This window comes from Rhineura floridana, chromosome 14, assembly GCF_030035675.1.
Source record: "Rhineura floridana isolate rRhiFlo1 chromosome 14, rRhiFlo1.hap2, whole genome shotgun sequence".
In the NCBI taxonomy this organism is placed as follows: domain Eukaryota; kingdom Metazoa; phylum Chordata; class Lepidosauria; order Squamata; family Rhineuridae; genus Rhineura; species Rhineura floridana.
This window is the reverse complement of record NC_084493.1, coordinates 38,797,775-38,819,182: the sequence shown is the minus strand read 5'-3', so window position 1 is coordinate 38,819,182 and position 21,408 is coordinate 38,797,775. Positions and strand designations below refer to the sequence as shown.

The window sequence follows — 21,408 nt, the reverse complement described above, 5'->3', positions numbered from 1 at the left end:
TTGCTTTCAGCAGGGATGTTACTTTGCAACCCAGCTGGAGTTCAAAATGGGACCTTAAAGAAGAAAAGAAAGAATTAGGAGTGCACTTAAGAGTGTGCTCTTGATTATTTCCTTTTCAGTTGGGTCACCTGGTGTTGGGTCACCTGGTGCCATAGTGACATCAGATGACTGAAGTTAGTGAGAAAAGTCATTTCTTTTCTCTGTATTTTACTATTGATATACCTATAACATTTTTATTGCTTTTATTCAGGAAAAACTTCTTAACTGAGTGGTACAACAATGCAACCAATGACCTAGGGAGGTAGTGGGCTCTCCTAACATTGGAGGCATTCAAGAGGCAGCTGACAACCACCTGTTGGTTTTGCTTTACGTTTGAGTACCAGATGTGAGAGACAAACATGGGATGATCTTTACTGTCATTGTCCTGCCTGAACTTGAAGAACTCAGACTCGGACATGGCTGTGTTTTTTCCTTTTATTGTTGTAAGAGACAGTTTCAATTCAGTGCACTTCATGAATCTAACTACAGCTTACTCAGAACTCAGCATCTCTCTAGGTGTAACTAAGCACAATTTCATGGTACCAAGATGTTGACTCATTAACTAGTCTCCCCCCCCCCAGCTTAAGTAAGGCTGGGTGGGCACCCTGCTTGCGTGTGCCAACTGCCACTGTTGGGAGTGCGTGCAGGTGAATACTCTGCCTCAGCTGTGTCGGTTGAATCTCCCGCCGCATTCACCTCCTGGTGTGAGGCGAAGACAGAGCCTCCGTCACCTTCCTGTCTTCCCTCTCCGAGAGATTGGGGCTGCCTGCTGGCAACACGGGTGCAGGGAGAGGGGAAGCAGCAGGCTGGGAAACAACCAGTGGTCAGGTTGACTCTCCACAGGAGTATCTGGAGCTGTTGGGGTTGAACTGTCAAAGTCCAGAGCTGGGGCCCCTTCTGAGTCCCACTCCCTGCTCGGCCCTTCACCAGCTCGAACATCCTACTCTAAGTTTTCCTTCTCCGCCACCTCGTTCTTGTCCATCCACCCCTGTCCAGCAGGGCTCACGACAGTCATGTTCTATTTGTGAGTCTTTAGAGGCATGTGCCTGTCTATCGTTGGAAAGAAGACGCTTAACTAAATAGATTGTACCACAGTCTAACTTTACTAGGCATCAGTGTAAAAATCTGTTTAACTTGATTTTGTACAAATTTTGACTTTTGGATTAATACTAGGTGAGTTGGTATATAATTTTATATCTATGTTTACACCATCGTAATCCTGGAATGCTGTTGTCATAGCATGCTGAGGTACTGTGTTGAGGATTATGTAGTAGTGTCTGAAATTACATAAAAAGAACAACATTTCTTTCCTCTTTCAACAAGCCTTTTAAGTTGAGACATATCCCAGTCTGTGTCTGTGTTAGAATTGCTTATTAATGTTTTTCAAAAGATGTTTTTAACCCTTTTTTTAAACCTTTTAAAAATGTTTTTAATGTTGTTTTGTTTTAACGTATTTTAAGATCTGTTTCTATGATGTTTTAAAGTGTTTTTAGTGCTTCTGTTTGCCGCCCTGGGCTCCTGCTGGGAGGAAGGGCGGGATATAAATCAAATAATAAAAAAACATTTGGGTACAAAACATGCTAAAGTATCTATCTGGAATGCTGTCATCTCATGCAGTCTTTATTATCCACGCGTTTCATATTCTGAAAGGAGGATGTAGACATTTTGGAATATAAGCAATATATTATTAATAATAAAAACATAATGTAGGAAAAATAAGCGGTAACTGTTTAATATTATTAGCTTTGACCCAATACTTTACAACATTTCGTTGAGCAACTTTACTAGCTATTAAATAAGTGGATCATGTTATTTAGGAAGAAAGGGATAAAAGAGAGGAAGCAAAGGGCTAACTTACAAGCTTACTGACCAGGCATCTGTAACTGTCTGGTCTAGAACTGGGTGTTTATAATTTGTTCATGGATGATATGTAGATCAGGAAGCCTAACTAGCAAAGCTTACAGATGGCAACACATTTTCAGGGTAGTTAAACTCTAAACCAGAGCTGGGGAATCTGTAGTACCCCAGGTGTTACTGAACTACAGTTGCCATTATCCCTGAATATTGGCCATATGGAGGTTAAATGGCACGCACACACACATGCACACACATGTTCCAACTGTCCATTGATTTATCACAAGAAAGATTTTGGTGGCAGAAATGTCAGAGCACCATGTGTTGTGATAAAAAAGGCAGTCATTAATATTAGAAAGGAGCAAATGATTAGAGAAAAGATGGAGACTTTTCAAATCTGTTGTGCCCATATGTAGAAAATTGTTCCTACTGCATCTAAGTTGGGGGTTCTCAAACTGGTTGGCCATGGTGTGTCTATGGATTTGTGGTTGGAGATGGCGCAGCCATTGCAATAAATCTTCATATTTATCTGGACAGGGAAAACCTTGCTTCAGTTGTCCATGCACTGGTAACCTCAAAATTGGACTACTGCAATGCTCTCTATGTGGGGCTGCCTTTGAAGACGGTTCGGAAGCTGCAGCTCGTGCAAAACGCGGCGGCCAGATTGTTAACAGGAACTTGGAGATGTGAACATATAACACCGATTCTGGCCCGCTTGCACTGGCTGCCTATATGCTTCCGGGCTCAATTCAAAGTGCTGGTTTTGACTTATAAAGCCTTACACGGCTTGGGACCACAATACCTGATGGAGCGCCTCTCCTGATATGAACCTACCCATACACTACGTTCAACATCAAAGGCTCTCCTTCGGGGACCCACCCAGAGAGAAGCCCGGAAGGTGACAACAAGGAAACGGGCTTTCTCTGTGGTGGCCCCCGAATTATGGAATTCTCTCCCTGATGAGGTACGCCTGGTGCCAACATTGTTATCCTTTCGGCGCCAGGTAAAAACCTTCTTGTTCTCCCAGGTATTTTAACATTTTAATATCTACTTTTAACACCTACATCTATCACTCACAATCTTAATTTTAGTAATTTTAACATTAACATCTTAAACAGCTTAATATTTTAACTGATTTAATACGTTTTTATACTTAACATTTTAGGATTGTGTCTGTCGTGTCCATGTGTTTAACTATGTTTAGTTATTTTGTTATATTGTTTCAGTGTGTTTGACATATGTTTTTAATTGTATACTGGATGTTTTTATGCTGTAAACCGCCCAGAGAGCTTCGGCTATTGGGCAGTATAGAAATATAATAAATAAATAAATAAATATTGATTTTAATTGTATTTTATTTTTTTCTTGTATTGTATTTTATTGTATTACAATTTGAATTCTATGGAATTCATTTCAATTTGTAAAAAATAAAAGAAGCAATTAAAATACAATTAAAAATCACACAGCAACTAGCACAGCACATTACAATTGCTACAACAGATAGAAAAATCATTAAGTGGCCTGCCACAACCCTCAGCAATTTTCAAGTGGCCCATGGGAAAAAAGTTTGGGAACCATTGGTCTAAGTGGTATAATTTGCATACCATAGTGAAACAATTACATACGTTATTGAGTGCAACTCAAATAATTGCATACCATACTATAAAAGAATTGCCTTTAAAAAGAAGAGAAAAGAGGCACTGGGGAACACAAACAAATACCAGTATGAAGAAAAAGGAAATTGATTTAATTTCTCCCAAAGAACAAGACCGTACAAGTTTCCATTTAAAAACATTTGGCAATAGGCTTAAATGAGACACCTTGTGATGCAGCATATAATTGAAATATGAAATAATTGCTATTGAATGTTGTGATAGCCACTAGCATAAATGGTTTTTGAAAAGGACTGGATAAATAAACATGTAAAGTTGTGACAGGGAAGTATTAAAAGGTTATTAGTAATATTGACCAGAATTCTAGTTGGAGAAAGCAGAAGTCTATTTCTTGATTGCCAAATGCTAGAAGTCAACAGGATGGGAGTTGATGTTCAGTTTACCTTGCACATCTTCCTGGTCACTTCTTGAAGATGGAAAGCTAAACGATTTTTTGGGTCTTCCTAATAATGATTTTATGCTCCTAATCTTTCTCCATTTTTTGCATTATATTATATAGTAGTTGTTTTTCTTTCACTTGTTAGGTATGGAAGAACGAACAGGAGCTGCATCTTGGGGAACAACTGGTGAATCAAGTCCTTCATGTGAACCGATGAGGGTAAGAATATAATTTGACCACAGTTGATTATGGGCAGACAAACAATGGCTAGCAAAAGAGTATGTCTTGCATATATATATATGATACATATGATACATGGTTTATGGCTCATAAGTACTATCCGCCCACAAGAACATAGTAGTAGGCCATCTTCCTGCACATACAGTAATACCTCAGTTAAGGATCCTCCAGGAACAAAGCTCCTTTTAGGGAAGGCTTTTTTAAAGGTGAAACTGACCAATTTTGCTGAGCTATGAGTAAACTGATAAGCCTGTGCTTTAAGTTGAAACTGACCGGACTGTGTCTTTACTTTAAGGTGAAACTGATTAGTCTGTTTCTTTGCTTTGCTGTGGATAAACTTTCAAGCCTCTGCCTTTGCTTTAAGGTGAAACTGACCAGCTTGTGCCTTTGCTTTGCTATCAAACTGACAAGCTTGTGTGTTTACTTTGTATTAAAGAGATCTTTTGCTTTCTCCTAGGGCTGGGGAGGGAAGGATCCAATATGATTCAGAGGAGGGGAGGGGGAAGGTAGGTAGGTAGTGGGTGGGCATTTAAAGCCCCTGTTGAAGCTGTCCCCACCGTCTGTGAGCGAGTATTGGAACCTATCCCTGTTCTTTCCATGTTGTTCCTACCTCTGGTGCCAAAGTTTCTATTAAAGAAGTAATGTACAGGAACGCACCTAATTTGTTAACTGAAGTATTATCGTACCTGTGTCTCAGGATGGCTTTAGTGGTAAATTGATAAACAGCTTTGCACAGATGAATTTATTAATCACATTTTTAGGGGGGGAAATCTTAGAAAAGAATTAATAATGGCCAATGGTGGGGGCCAGTCTGGATATGATGCAGGAGATCTTGGGCAGCATGTTTGAGAAAAGGGACAACCCTCTCCTCCCCATGCAGTTTCTTGATTAAAATCTGTTCATGAAACAATTTGCTGCAAAATATACAGGTATCCACGCAGCCACCACCCTTCTCGAGTGGCTGGTATTGACATTAAAAAAAGTGGAAGATCCTGTTCATGGATCTCCTGTATTGTATTTAAGTTACACACTTGTAATAAAACTGCATGGCTTGTTAATAACAATAGCTTTTGTTTTCTGTTTATTGTAAGTGTAACACATCAACAATCTGAATTCTGTGCTCTATAGGATCAGTAATCTAATATGCATATTTAAAATAACACGTGCTAAACAGAAGAGGACAGTTGCTCACTGGAGGGGATTTTTTTTTTTATTCAGCATTAGCTGTGGAACTAGGAATGGGGAATCCTTGGAGCTCCACTTGCTGGAACCCAATTCCCATCAGACCCAGCCAGCATGGCTAACAGTCAGGAATGATGGGAGTTGTAGTTCAGCAAAATCTGGAGGGACACAGGTCCTCCGCCCCGCTATGGCATGTCCTCTGTACGTCAATGAGGCCAAGCAATGAAACTGCATCAGTGGCTGCTTGAAAGACTCTTACATCCCAGTGGTACACAATAATTGCAAATGCGAGGAGCTCCATAGCTCAAATAAAGGGAAACCCCAGCTGCACTTGGAATATTTATAGTCCACACTGAAACTTCAGATCTGGATGACATTTCTATCCCCATCTGAAAGTGGTCAGCGCTCTTAACCCCATCTCCATCCCTAAAAGTCAGCAAAATTCACATTTTGGCTGTGAATAGGTGCTACCGTATTTAATAAAAAGTACCGTATCCTTGGTTTCAGAAGGTTTAGCTATAGCTTTTTTAGGTTGAAGTTGTTGTATATTATGCTCATTGTTTGCTACCTGAATTTAAGAATGCACTTGTAAAATGTGCTCAGACTTGAAGAGGAAGATGACATGGTCTTGGGAGCTATAATTAAAGGAACACAGTGCCGATACAGTAGTGCTTCATATTGTTGGTTTCACAGATAACAACTCTTCACTAAGTCCAATGCTATGGCACTTGTATAATTATTCATGATTAAGCTTTTATTTAGAATGGGGTACTGGACCAGCCTATTGGAGAGTAGTTGGAGTACTTGCCATTAAATGGGTGTTGTTGTTATGTCCCTTCAAGTTGATTACGACTTACGGCGACCCTATGAATCAGTGACCTCCAAGAGCATCTGTCATGAACCACCCTGTTCAGATCTTGTAAGTTCAGGTCTGTGGCTTCCTTTATGGGATCAATCCATCTCTGGTTTGGCCCTCCTCTTTTTCTACTCCCTTCTGTTTTTCCCAGCATTATTATCTTTTCTAGTGAATCATGTCTTCTCATGATGTGTCCAGAGTATGATAACCTCAGTTTCAGGGCTGTGGAGTTGGAGTCGGAAGCAATTTTGAGTCAGAGTCGGTAGAAATGTACCGACTCCGGCTTCAAAATAAAATTAATATTTTAATATTTTTATATAAATCAATATACATTTGACATTTATGAAGGAGTCGGATTCGGACAGTAGAAAAATAGAGGGAGTCGAAGGTTTGACGTACTGACTCCACAGCCCTGCTCAGTTTCATCATTTTAGCTTCTAGTGACAGTTCTGGTTAATTTGTTCTAACACCTAATTATTTGTCTTTTTCACAGTCCATGGTATGCCCAAAGCCCTCCTCCAGCACCACATTTCAAATGAGTTGATTTTTCTCTTATCCGCCTTTTTCACTGTCCAACTTTCACATCCATACAAAGAGATCGGGAATACCATTGTCTAAATGATCCTGACTTTAGTGTTCAGTGATACATCATTGTCTAAATGATTCTGACTTTAGTGTTCAGTGATACATCATTGCATTTGAGGACCTTTTCTAGTTCTCTCACAGCTGCCCTACCCAGTCCTAGCCTTCTTCTGGTTTCTTGACTATTGTTACATAAATCTTCTGTAGTCATTACTTTAGTCTTTTTGACATTCAGCTATAGTCCTGCTTTTGTGCTTTCCTCTTTAACTTTCATCAGCATTTGTTTCAAATCACTACTGGTTTCTGCTAAGAGTATGATATCATCTGCATCTCTTAAATTATTGATGTTTCGCCCTCCAATTTTCACACCTCCTTCATCTTGGTCCAATCCTGCTTTCCGTATGATATGTTCTGCGTACAGATTAAACAAACAGGGTGATAAAAAACACCCCTGTCTCACACCCTTTCTGATGGGGAATCATTCGGTTTCTCCATATTCTGTCCTTACAGTAGCCTCTTGTCCAGAGTATAGGTTGCGCATCAGGACAATCAGATGCTGTGGCACCCCCTTTTCTTTGAAAGCATTCCATAGTTTTTCAAGATCTACATAGTCAAAGGCTTTGCTGTAGTCTATAATTGTTTGTTTGTAAACTTTATTGCCTGGCCATAGGCCTCTGCAAATCATACAATCAATATAAAATCATACAATGTATATACATAAAACTCATTAAAAGAAGCACTTCCATTAAAATGTCGGGGGTATATCCTTAAGTCCAGTATAGAATTTCAGTTCAGCATATCTACCACAAACCTGCTGACTACCAGTATCCTAACAGGAGGCTGGCTATCCTACTGGATAGGATATCCTGACTGGATGGTGGATGTCCAACCTGTCCTGGATGGGGTTACACTCCCCCTGAAGGAGCAGGTTCGTAGCTTGTGGGTTCTCCTAGAACCATCTCTGTCACTTGAGGCTCAGGTAGCCTCAATGGCACGGAGTGCCTTCTACCAGTTTCGGTTGGTGGCCCAGCTACGCCCCTATCTAGACAGGGATAACCTGGCTTCAGTTGTCCATACTCTGGTAACCTCCAAGTTAGATTACTGCAATGTGCTCTATCTGGGGCTGCCTTTGAAGATGGTTCGGAAGCTGCAGCTTGTGCAAAATGCAGCGTCCAGATTGGTAACAGGGACCAGATGGTTTGAACATATAAAACCAATTCTGGCCTGTTTGCATTGGCTGCCTGTATGTTTCCGAGCTCGATTCAAGGTGCTGGTTTTAACCTATAAAGCCTTAGAACGGGTTAGGACCACAATACCTGATGGAACGCCTCTCCTGACATGAACCGACCTATATACTATGCTCAACATCCAAGGCCCTCCTCCAGGTGCCTACTCCGAGGGAAGCTGGGAAGCTGGCAACAAGGGAGAGGGCCTTCTCAGTGGTGGCCCCCAAATTATGGAATGATCTATCTGACGAGGTGCACCTGGCGCCAACACTGTTATCTTTTCGGCGCCAGGTCAAAACTTTCCTCTTCTCCCAGGCATTTTAGTATGTGTTTTTTAAATTGCTTTCTAAAAAAATGTTTTTAAATTTGTATATTTGTTTTTTATGTTTTTAATTGTTGTAAACCGCCCAGAGAGCTTCGGCTATGGGGCAGTATATAAATGCAATAAACAAACAAATAAATAAATAATAGACATGACTAACTCAGCTTCATTAATTCCAGTAGGTCTACTCTGAGTAGGAATACATCGCATTGAATTGCATTTGCCATTTTTCTGCTCGTTTACCCAGTTTGGAGAGATCCTTTTGGAACTCTCTTGCATTCCCTTGTTTGTTTTTACCACCCTGAACTGTTCGGTAGTATCAATAACGTTGACTATCCCACTGCTCACCCCTGACTCCAGGTCATTTATCAAAAGATTTGGACTGTATGGGCACCAGATGCATTTCTTCACAGACGTGTTTGTTTATTTAAAATATTTCTATCCTGCCCTTTTACCATATAATAGAGCACTCAGGGCTGCTCACAATAAAATCATACACAATAAACACACACACAAAATTAAAATAGATAAGAATACATAAAATACAGTAGAAAAATATAGGGGAATTATATTAAAAGGAACTAAAGAGGTAAAAGTAAAAAGGGAGGAAAATAAAATCACTTCACTGTGGCTACTAAAGACTATTAGAGTTTTGTACTATTCAGTGCTAGCATGTGTCCTGGCCCTACCCGATTGGAATCAGGCTCAGAATCACTGAAGTGCTTTTCTTTGTTGCGTTTAATGCAAAATGTAACACTAAAGCAGTTCGTAGGTCAACTTTTCAGTAACACGGGTCTCTGTGACGTGACAAGAGATTATTAAGCATGGCTACTCAAAGACATTGCAGCAATGTGACATGCTCCCTAGGGCCACTTAAATAGGGTCGGGATGGGCTCAGTACATACACAGAAACTATCTCTCAGGTCACTACTGGGCAAGCAAGCGTGTGCTCCATTGCACAGGTCAGGGAGTGACTTCAGTCTGTTTGTGCCTGCAGAACTGCTGGCATGTCCTTGGTGATGGGGGAGGAGGTTCATCAGCCAGTTCTTCCCAGTGCCCTGTGGTCTCATTGCCTGTTTCTTCCTTCCTGGAGGCGGTGCTGGGGGCAGCTGAAGAGGGCTGGCAGATTCCGGAGGCATGGTGGGCTCATCAGCCAGCCCTGACTTTTCAGCAGCTGCCAATGCCTTGGGCTGTTGCTGAAGTCTTCTCCGGTTTCAGCCTCTTCTCTCTGCACACCACTAGTGCCCTCCCCAGGATCCCAGATCTCCTCCTCCTCTTGCTCACTTTGCCAGAGGTTTTCTGTGGGGCTCATCACATGATCCTCCCAGGGCAATCGTTCCAGTTGTCTGGCTTTGGCTTATTAGGATAGTGTCCATGGAAATATTTCACCAAATCAGACACGTGCACATTAGTTACTGCCTCCCAGGAGAGCTTCTCTGAGCCATAACCCTTCTAGTCAATCAGGTACTGCAGTTTGCCTCGGTGCTGGCATGAGTAAAGCATCTGTTCCACCTTATATTCTTGTGCCTGTCAACCAGCTTGAGTGCAAGGGGTGTCTCAACCTCATGGTATGGATGGGACAGACCCTCTGGCATTAGTAGCAACTGATAGAACACCTGATGAATGTGCATGGGCGTCAGCAGCCGAAGCCATTATGTAACTAGATTGATCTGCACTTAAACCTCAAGCAGTCCTGCCCTATGGGCCTCTTAATTTGCAGCACTGAATGGTAGTCAGGAGGTAGCACATGGACAGCCAGACTCAATCACTGACCTAGATCTCGCCTTCTGCCTGTTGATGTTGATTTGCGACCCTCTAATAAGCTGCCTTGGTCCTCACTAGCTGCTCTTGCAGTAGCTGTTGAATGCCCTGCAGTTCTTGAATGTATTTGGCCGTGGCTGGGATGGCCATGGTGGCTGTGGAGCTCTGGAAGAAGCATGGGTGGTACCTGTAGTTGGCAAAAAAATTACGTTTGCTAAATCGAGGTATGCCACAAATTATCTTGCTGGTAGTTAACATAAGGCATGTACTGTTCCAGAGTGGCATTGGTACATTCAGTGTGCTCATCTACCTTCAAGTGATGTTGCCAAAAATATCTAGAGCTCGATCTCCAGCAACTGAAGCACAGCGTGCCAGAACTGTGCAGTGAATTGGGGGGCCCTGTCCGAGATCAGGATGTTGAGGAGCCCATGCAGCTGGAATATGCGATACACAAATACAGTGCCTTGCAAAAGTAATCAGACCCCTGACCAATGCTCTCATATTACTGAATTACAAATGGTACATTGTAATTTCTTTCTGTATGGTATTTTATTTTGAAACACCAAAACTCAAAATCAGTTATTGTAAGGTGACATTGGTTTTATGTTGGGAAATGTTTGTAAGAAATATAAAAAACTGAAAATGTTGCTTGCATAAGTATTCAACCCCCACATGTTAATATTTGGTAGAGCCACCTTTCGCTGCAATAACAGTTTTAAGTCTTTTTGGGTAGGTATGTACTAGTTTTGCACACAGTGTCGGAGGGATTTTGGCCCATTCTTCATGACAGATTTGGTCCAGGTCGTTCAGGTTGGTTGGACGTCGCTTGTGGACCACTATTTTCAAAGACTGCCACAGATACTCAATGGGATTGAGATCTGGACTTTGACTGGGCCACTGTAGGACATTCACCTTTTTGTTCTTGAGCCACTCCAATGTTGCTTTGGCCTTGTGCTTGGGATCATTGTCCTGCTGAAAACGGAATTTCCTCCCAAGCTTCAGTTTTTTAGTGGACTGAAGCAGGTTCTCTTGCGGTATTTCCCTGTATTTTGCTCCATCCATTTTTCCTTCAATTTTAACAAGATGCCCAGTCCCTGCTGATGAGAAGCATCCCCACAGCATAATGCTGCCATCACCATACTTCACTGTAGGGATGGTGTGTCTTGAGGCATGGGCAGTGTTAGATTTGTGCCATACATAGTGCTTTGAGTTTTGGCCAAAAAGCTCTATCTTGGTCTCATCTGACCATAAAACCCTTTCCCACATTGCAGCTGGGACACTCTCATGCTTTCTGGTAAAGTCTAGTCTTTCAGGTAGTACTTTTTGAGTAACGGCTTCTTTCTTGCCACTCTCCCATACAAGCCAGTGTTATGCAGAGCTCTTGATATGGTTGACTGGTGCACCATTACTCCACTCCCAGCCACTGAACTCTGTAGCTCCTTCCAAGTGATTGTTGGCCTCTCTGTGGCTTCTCTCACAAGTCTCCTCCTTGTTCGAGCCCTGAGTTTTGAGGGATGGCCTGTTCTTGGCAGAGCCTAGGTAGTGTGATGCAGCTTCTGCTTCCTGATTATTGATCCAGCCGTGCTCACTGGGATATCCAAACAGTTGGATGTAATTTGGTACCCTTTTTCTAAGCTATGCATTTGTATTACATTATCTCTAACTTCTGTAGACTGCTCTTTGGTCTTCATTTTCCTACAGACCCACAGCATGGCCAGTGATCCTGCGAGAGTGGGGCTTTTATCCTGACAGTGTGACAGCAACTTTAATGGTTCACAGGTGGAGGCCAGTGATAAGGTAATTGTGTCCTCGATAGGGCAATTTCTTTCATCTGTGTAAACTGGGAGCTTCCCAGCAGAGGGGTTGAATACTTATGCTTCTTACAAACATTTCCCAACATAAAACCAATGTCACATAATAATTGATTTTGAGTTCGTATTTCAAAATAAAATATCATACAGAATGAAATAACAGTGTACCATTTGTAATTCAGTAATATGAGAGCATTGGTGAAGGGTCTGACTCCTTTTGCAAGGCACTGTAATTAGGCTGTCTCCTTCACTATTGGTAGACTGGTACAGGGTATGAAGTGGGACATTTTACTGAAGGTGTTACTACCACCAGAATGTTAGTGAGTCCCTGCAAGGGTGGCAAGTGTTTGCTAAAATTCAATGACATCATCCTCCAGGGTCTGGAGGGGGTGGGCAATGGCTCTAACAGTCCTGTGGGGGGCAGGATTGGGTGAAGTGCCCCACCTTCCCACAGTACAAGCTCAGCCACTCCTGCAATGTTTCTCTTTCTGCTCCTCCATCGGCCATGCCTGTGACCCTCCTAGTTTGTATAGGCTTTAACCCTGACTTAGCCAGTGTCCCCACCCTAGAGGAGGAGCGTGTGGGGGGTGGCACTGGAGGTAATTGTCGAACCGAAGCAGCTTTGTGTTCCATCTGACAGCCTTTGAGTCTCCTGTTAATTTGCAGGCAAAACTGTATGAGTTCTGATAAGATCTAGCACCTCATCGCTGAGCCCTTCTGATTGTGGTATATGAAAGTTGATTCATTCCAATCCACCTCCTGTGCCAGGATGTGAAAGGCATAGGTGTAAGTCCCAACTGAATCCTTTTCTTGGGGCGCGTCTCTGAGCTAGTGAGCAATCATCACCTTTTGCTGGGGATCTCGGAAGATCTCAGCCATAGCAGCTACAAAATTATACTGTCCCAACACAATGGTGTTCCTCAAAACAGGGGCGTTGCCAGTCTTGTCACCTCTCCTTCCAATAGACAGATTTGGAATGCCACTTTCAGATGGTTGATATGGAAGTCTGCCAGCTGCTTTTTAATGTAGCGCTCACATTGCATGTTGAACATCAAAAATTGCTCACGGTTCCCATGCTATTGTCCAGAAGCCCAACAGGAATCTTGGAGCACAGGGTGGGCACTGGTTGCACTGGATTGAAACCAACTTGCAGGGCATTAATGGTTGTGTTGAGTTGGCAAACAAATTCAGCAGGATCTGGTTAATCTCCTCCTCCCCCCCCCCCACGATGGCTGTATCCATCACTGTCATGGAAATGTTAGGTAGAGGAGGTTGGGACTGCGACAAACTGTTCTGGCCTACCCCTTTGTGATATAGCCCTCCTCTTGTTCACTTTGCCAGGAGTTCTCTATGGGGCCCATGACTACGTGCCTCTCAAGTTGCTTTGTGCCAAAGCTGTTCCAACATTGCTTCTGTAACATAACATCCAGAGACTTCATTCAAGTCCACAAAGGAGCTATATAGTTGGCATAGTCCAGATTGTGAAACATTTGATTGTATGTTTAAGAAAGAAGTAGTCCAGCTGAGGTGGTGGTTGGCATGATATTTCCCTGCCTATATCTCTTTACAGAACATGTCTGCTATTTTCCCATATGAGGGACTGCTCACGGACGATAAAGAATTTGTCTGTAACGGTTTGTATAGTGAGTCTTTCTGCAGTCAAGTGTGCTATTCCCTTCCTCTGTCTAAAGTCCAGGTAGTGTCTATGAAGGATGCCTGTGTTGGTGGACAGGGGAGAAAAGTGTTCCTTTGCTTTGTAGCACAGGCAGCAAGGCATGTGGCTGAAGGCAGGGAAGTTTCCATCACTCACTTTTAGAATTGTTCTGGAAACTACTACCTCTTGTTTGTGTGTAAGAGCAGATCTACACATGGGACTGCAAAAAAAGAAAAAAACACACTTGAGTAGTTGGGTAGGCAGCCTTGTTTGTTAAACATAATCATTTAAGGCCAAACTTCTGTATTAAAGTGAGCTATGCTATTTAAAAAGTAACTTAGAACAAATGTTTTAATTTTACCCTAACTTTTCTTAATCTTTCCTTGCTTACAGGAAAATGGCGGTCTCCTTGGAAAAAGCTCAGATCTCTCAACAGCTCTCGAAAAACTGAAACATGAAGAGGTACGATTTGTTTGTTCGATGATTATCTGGTTGTATATGGGGTTTTTCACTGAAATGTCAGCCATGAGGGATTTCCCTAACTACATAGACTACCAAAAAAGATGGTTCTCAAATAGTTGAGTTGTTCATGGTGGTGGTGGTGGTGGTGGTGGAGGAGGAAAGGTCCAGTGAAGGAGAGAATCACGCAGCAGACAGCCACATATCCTTTTCTCCGTTCTCCCCACTCTCAGCAGCAGATATATATTATTGTAACCAGCCAAACTGCTCAGATCAAGGAAACTGCAGAGGATAGGCAAGGGACACATGTGAACATCTTACTATAGCCACTTCACCACCACCCTCCTCTCTTCCTTGGGCAGCTGGTTTTAGGAAGAACTGGTATGCCGTGCTCTAGTCCTTTCCTTCAAATATCTGTCTTGCGTTCGTGCACCAACCACAGATCATTATCAGCTGCACTTACCCATGCAGCTGTGTGTACAGGAGTCTGTATGCTCAGCTGACAAAGAGATGCCTGGGGTGGGTGGGTGTGGCAGACACAGTGCAAGTTTAGAAAGGCTGCAGAAGGTCTTGGAAGTAAAGTTTAGAGGAGACTCAGGAGAGCTGCAGCCTTTCAGGGGAGACGGTTCTGGACTAGATGGGCAAACAGTCTGACCTGGTTTAAGGTAGCTCCCTGTATTCTTAGACGGAGGCCCAAATTCAAAACATTTGAGAAACATTGAATGAATATTTGCATTTTTGTTTATATTACACCATTTAACAAAGAGTTATTAGGGAAGTTTGCAGAATAAGAACAGCAATTTTAGAAACAACAATAAAATATGTAATATAATAGGTATAATGCAGGATGACAACAACTGAGTTAAGAGTGGAGGATAAATCAGCAAAGATAAGAACAAGATTTAAAATCCTGATAGGTCTCTTTCTCAAAGTCTGGAAAATGAAAAGGATCTTGTCTGGCGCTGAAAAGTGAAGGGCCTGAAAAGTCAAAATCAACACTTTGAATTGGACTTGGAAATGGACTGAGAGCCAGTGTGAGTGACACATTATAGGTACCCAATCCCAGTTGGCAATCTTGCATCCATATTCTGGACCAGCTGAAGTTTTTGGACCATAGCCAGAGGCTGTGCCCTATAAAAATGTAGTACCATTCTAGATGGAAGGTTATCAGAATATGGCCAAGTGAAACAAGGCCATCCCTGTTTAGCTAGATACATTGGGTCCATGATAGCTGATGTGTCAGCCTAAGCTGGTAAAAAGGCACTCCTAACCACAGAGACCATTTGTGCCTCTAGCAACATGGATGAAGGAGCACCCTCAAACTATGGACTTGGTATTTTAGGTTCAATATAGCCCACACCAGAACAAGTTGAACGTTACCACGGCAGATGAACCAACCACTAGAATCATAGAATCGTAGAGGTGGAAGGGGCCTATGAGGCCATTGAGTCCAACCGCCTGCTCAGTGCAGGAATTCAAATTAAAGCATAACTACTGAGCTTCAGTGTAGGCTGGTGCCCACTAGATCAGGTGGGGCTGCTGGGATGTCATAGAGGCATGGCCAATAAGGTCACAGGGATGTGGCCAAGTTCTAGTTCTCTCCCCATCGTTGTCCCTTGTAATCATACTGTGGACATAGGCATTGAAGTTTTACAAATAGCATTTAACTAAATTGAAAAGTGCCTTATTTTGGTTCAGAAGGGGTCTCTTTGTTATCACAGTTGTTTCTCTGATGGGAGAAAAGCTGTATAGCTTCCATCTATTCTAGTTCTTTCTCTATCCTTCTTTGTAAAGGAACAGTGGACGTTAAATTAGTTTTATTAATAAACTCTGTTAGGTGCTTATTCCTATGCTCGCTCTCATGAGTGTGCACACAGTTAAATCATACTTCCTCAGTAGTGAACAGAAACCTAAATCTCTGTTTTCTTAAACCTGTTTATTATAAAAATGCAAAAAGTAAGTAGATTGCTTGAAATTCAGTTTTTGTAGGCACCAAAAAAGGACAAAGTGAGGAAGAATAATAGAATTGGAAGGGGCCTATAAGGCCATCGAGTCCAACCCCCTGATCAACTCAGAAATCCAAATTACAGCATATCTGACAGGTGGCTGTCCAGCTGCCTCTTGAAGGCCTCCACTGCAGGAGAGCCCACCACCTCCCTAGGTCATTGGTTCCATCGCCGTATCACTTTAACAGTTAGAAAGTTTTGCTTGACGTTCAGTCGAAATCTGGCTTCCTGCAACTTCAGCCTATTATTCCATGTCATGTACTCTGGGATGACCGAGAAGAGATCCTGGCCCTCCTCTGTATGGCAGTCTTTCAAGTACTTGAACAATGCTATCATATCTCCTCTCGGTCTTCTCTTCTCAAGGCTAAACATGCCCAGTTCTTTCAGTCTGTCCTCAAAGAGCTTTGTTGCCAGGCCCCCTGATAATCCTCATTGCACTCATCTGAACCTGTTCCAGTTTGTCCTCATCCTTAGTACTCAAGTACTCAAGATGAGGCCTAACCAGTGCCAAATAGGGGGGAACTAATATTTCACGCTATTTGGAAACTATACAGTTAATGCAGGCTAAAATAGCATGTGCCTTTTTTGCAGCCTCGTCACTCTGTTGGCTCATATTCAGCTTGTGATCCACAACAATCCCAAGATCCTTCTCACATCTAGTACTGCTGAGCCAAGTATCCCCCATCTTACAACTGTGCATTTGATTTCTTTTTCCTAGGTGTAGAATGTTGCACTTATCCCTGTTAAATTTCATCCTGTTGTTTGCAGCCCAGTGCTCCAGCCTGTCAAGATCCCTTTAATTTTTTTTTTTTGTCCTCCAGGGTATTAGCTATCCCTCCCAATTTTGTATCATCTGATAATCCGATAAGCATTCCCTGCATCATCTCATCCAAGTCATGAATAAAAATGTTGAAGAGCTCTGGGCCCAGGACCGAGCCCTGCGGTACCCAGCTCGGTACCTCCCCCCAGTTTGAGAAGGAATTATTGATAAGTACTATGTAGATATAAATCTGTAGCTGCTTGTGAATCCACCTGATGCTTGTTCCATCACTAACATTTAGCTAGCATGCTAATCAGAATATCATGGGGCACTTCGTCAAAAGCTTTGCTGAAGTCGAGATATATTATGTCATAGCGTTGTCGACTATGACTTATGGCGACCCTATGAATCAGTGACCTGCAAGAGCATCTGTCCTGAACCACTCTGTTCAGATCTTGTAAGTTCAGGTCTGTGGCTTCCTTTAAGGAATCAATCCATCTCTTGTTTGGCCGTCCTCTTTTTCTACTCCCTTCTGTTTTTCCCAGCATTATTGTCTTTTCTAGTGAATCGTGTCTTCTCATGATGTGTCCAAAGTATGATAACCTCAGTTTCATCATTTTAGCTTCTAGTGATAGTTCTGGTTGAATTTGTTCTAACACCCAATTTTTGTCTTTTTCGCAGTCCATGGTATCCGCAAAGCTCTCCCCCAACACCACATTTCAAATGAGTTGATTTTTCTCTTATCTGCTTTTTTCACTGTCCAACTTTCACATCCATACATAGAGATTGGGAATACCATGGTCTGAATTATCCTGACTTTAGTGTTCAGTGATACATCTTTACATTTGAGGATGTTTTCTAGTTCTCTCATAGCTGCCCTCCCCAGTCCTAGCCGCCTTCTGATTTCTTGACTATTGTCTCCCTTTTGGTTAATGACTGTGCCGAGGTATTGATAATCCTTGACAAGTTCAGTGTCCTCATTGTCAACTGTAAAGTTGCATAAATCTTCTGTTGTCATCACTTTAGTCTTTTTGATGTTCAGCTGTAGTCCTTCTTTTGTGCTTTCCTCTTTAACTTTCATCAGCTTTCGTTTCTAATCATGACTGGTTTCTGCTAGTAGTATGGTATCGTCTGCATATCTTAAATTATTGATATTTCTCCCTCAATTTTCACACCTCCTTCGTCTTGGTCCAATCCTGCTTTCCGTATGATATGTTCTGCGTACAGATTAAATAAATAGGGTGATAAAATACACCCCTGTCTCACACCCTTTCCTATGGGGAACCAATCGGTTTCTCCATATTCTGTCCTTACCGTAGCCTCTTGTCCAGAGTATATGTTGAGCATCAGGACAATCAGATGCTGCGGCACCCCGATTTCTTTTAAAGCATTCCATAGTTTTTCATGATCTACACAGTCAAATGCTTTGCTGTAATCTATAAAGCACAGGGTGATTTTCTTCTGAAATTCCTTGGTCTGTTCCATTATCCAACGTATGTTTGTGATGTGATCTCTGGTGCCCCTTCCCTTTCTAAATCCAGCTTGGACGTCTGGCATTTCTTGCTCCATATATGGTACGAGCCTTTGTTGTAGAATCTTGAGCATTACTTTACTTGCATGGGATATTAAAGCATTAGTTCGATAATTACTGTATTCCCTGGGATCCCCTTTCTTTGGAATTGGGATGTATATGGAACGCTTCCAGTCTGTGGGCCATTGTTTAGTTTTCCATATTTCTTGACAGATTTTAGTCAAAATTTGGACAGATTCAGTCTCAGTAGCTTGTAGCAACTCTATTGGTATGCCATCTGTTCCTGGTGATTTGTTCCTTCCAAGAATTTTAAGAGCAGTTTTCACCTCACATTCTAAAATTTCTGGTTCTTCATCATACGGTTCCTCCATGAATGAATCTGTCATCCTGGCATCTCTTTTATAGAGTCCTTCAGTGTATTGCTTCCATCTTCCTTTTATTTCATCTCGGTCAATCAGTGTGTTCCCCTGTTGATTATTCAACATCCCTACTCTTGGTTTAAATTTCCCTTTCATTTCTCTGATCTTTTGGAAAACAGGGCTCTTGTTCTTCCCTTTTTGTTGTCCTCTTCTATTTCTATACAGTAACTATTGTAATAGTTCTCTTTGTCCCTGCGTACTAGTCGATGTATTGTTGCATTTAGGGTTCTGACTGTGTTTCTATCACCTTTTGCTTTTCCTTCTCTCTTCAACCATTTTAAGAGTTTCTTCAGTCATCCATTGAGGTCTTTCTCTCTTTTTAACTAGAGGTATTGTCTTTTTGCATTCTTCCCCGATAACATCTCAGACTTCATTCCATAGTTCTTCTGGTTCTCTGTCAACTAAGTTTAAAGCCTCAAACCTGTTCCTTATTTGATCTTTATATTCTTCTGGGATGTTATTTAAATTGTATTTTGGCATTATAATTGCTTTGTTCTTCTTTAGCTTAACTCTGATTTTCGATATGAGCAGTTCATGATCTGTACCGCAGTCTGCTCCTGGTCTTGTTTTTGCAGAAAGTATGGAACTTCTCCATCTTCTGCTACCATTTATATAATCAATTTGATTCCTGTATTGACCATTTAGTGATGTCCACGTGTACAGTCGTCTTTTTGGTTGTTCAGAAAATGTGTTGGCAAGAAACAAATTATTGGCTTCACAGAATGCATTAAGTCTTTTCTCCTGCTTCATTTCTGTCTCCTAGACCCCATTTCCCCACAATTCCTAGTTCTTCTCTGTCCCCTACTTTTGCACATCTTGTTTTGGTGTGTGATCAATTTCTTCCTGTACTTTTGCGTAAAATCCAGGGCTGTGGAGTTGGTACGCCAGACCTTCAACTCCGACTCCTCTATTTTTCTACTGTCTGTCTCCAACTCCGACATAAATGGCAAATGATTATTAACTAGTAATAACACATTTACTGTAGTAAAATGGTAGCGCAAGGCATTTCATCACCACCACATGAATCCAGAGCTTGGAAAAGTTACTTTTTTAAACTACAACTCCCACGAGCCATTTGTTATTACTAGTTAATATACATTTGCCATTTATGAAGAAGTCGGAATCTGAATCTGAGTCGGTACATTTCTACCGACTCCGACTTCACCCAAAATTGCTTCCGACTCCATGACTCCGACTCCACAGCCCTGGTAAAATCTCTCCAATTCCTCTTCTTTTGTGTTTGCTGTCGGAGCATAGACTTGGATGATGGTTACGTTGATAGGTTTCCCATTTAATCTCATTGATATAACTCGCTCAGACCTTGCGTTGTAGCTCCTAATTGCTCTTGCTATATCACTTCTCACTATGAAACTAAAGATTAGTCTGCCAGGATTTGTTCTTCATAAATTCATGTTGGCTTCTAGTAATGACTGCCTTTTCAAGGTGCTTACAGATTGACCGATTTGTAATGTGCTCCAGAATTTTCCCAGGGATTGATGTCAGGCTGACTGGTCTGTAGTTCCCCAGTTCCTCCTTTTTGCTCTTTTGGAAGATAGGGACAACATTAGCTCTCCTCCAGTCATCCGGTACTTCACCCATCCTCCATGATTTCGAAAAGATAATAGACAGCGTTCTAGAGAGTTCTCAGCCAGTTCCTTCAATACTCTTGGATGCAGCTTATCAGGCCCTGCCGACTTGAACTTGTTCACAGTGATTGGCTATTCATTTTTCTTTCAATCTCAAGCTGCAGTCCTGCCCTTTTAACTTCACATTTCTCAGGAGGGTCATAGACCCTCTTTTGGGAGAAGACTGAGCCAAAGTAGGAATTGAGCACTTCTGCCTTTTCTTTGTCATCTGTTACCATTTTGCCATCCTCATTGAGTAGCTGTGCCACCATTTCCTTTTTCTTTCTCTTGACAAAGGAGATTGACAGGGGAAGCCAAGGGGAGGTCCCTAAAAAAATTAAAAAAATATATTTTAAAAAAATTACTAATTATTCTTGTACAGCTCACCGCATACCAGTGGGGCTCTCATGTTTACCCTGAAGTAGGACAGGACAAAGCAGAGGCCACTCCAAAACAAGTAGTTAGAAAGAAACAAAAGGTAGAAGAGAGTATGAACGGGAAGGATACTCCAGTGGTTGTGACCTGCAAGGTGTGTGCTATGTTTGTTTCCTTGCCTGAGAACAACATGATGTACACGTGCAACAAGTGTAAGCTCATGGCACTGTTGGAAGAAAAAGTGAGAGGCCTGGAACGGCAGATGGCCACAATGAGGACTGTAAGAGAAGATGAAGTGTTGTTAGACAGAACGCTGGAACAACAGCAGCAAAGAGAAGTGGAGGTGAAAGAACAACAGCATGTGGTAGCGGAAGAGGAACAACATGCTTTGGAGAGGAACAACGAAGTGGAGGAAACTGCGTGGGAAAGGGTGACAGTCAGGAACAGAAGAGCTAGAAGAGACCCTTTACCAGTGAAACTATGGAACTGCTTTCAACCACTCGAGGATGAGACTGGAGGACAGCCAGTGGTGGAAGAATTACAGGAGACCCCGTGCAACAACGAGCAAGGGGCTGAAGCTCAATCAAGCAGAGGCAATGAATCCACACCCCACAACAAGAAGAGAAGAGCTCTAGTAGTGGGAGACTCCCTACT

The 21,408-nt window shown here is 42.1% G+C and overlaps 1 protein-coding gene across 6 annotated transcripts in view; it reads left to right on the top strand.

Annotated features, from left to right (window-relative positions):
* The window catches only part of TCF12 (transcription factor 12), a 367,927-nt gene that overhangs the window by 79,785 nt on the left and 266,734 nt on the right, over positions 1 to 21,408 (top strand). For all 6 annotated transcript variants that reach the window (XM_061595499.1, XM_061595501.1, XM_061595498.1 and 3 more), the window contains exons 4-5: positions 4,091 to 4,164; positions 13,973 to 14,041. In XM_061595499.1, coding sequence (XP_061451483.1) covers positions 4,091 to 4,164; positions 13,973 to 14,041 — 143 coding nt within the window. The remainder of the gene's footprint in view (positions 1 to 4,090; positions 4,165 to 13,972; positions 14,042 to 21,408) is intronic.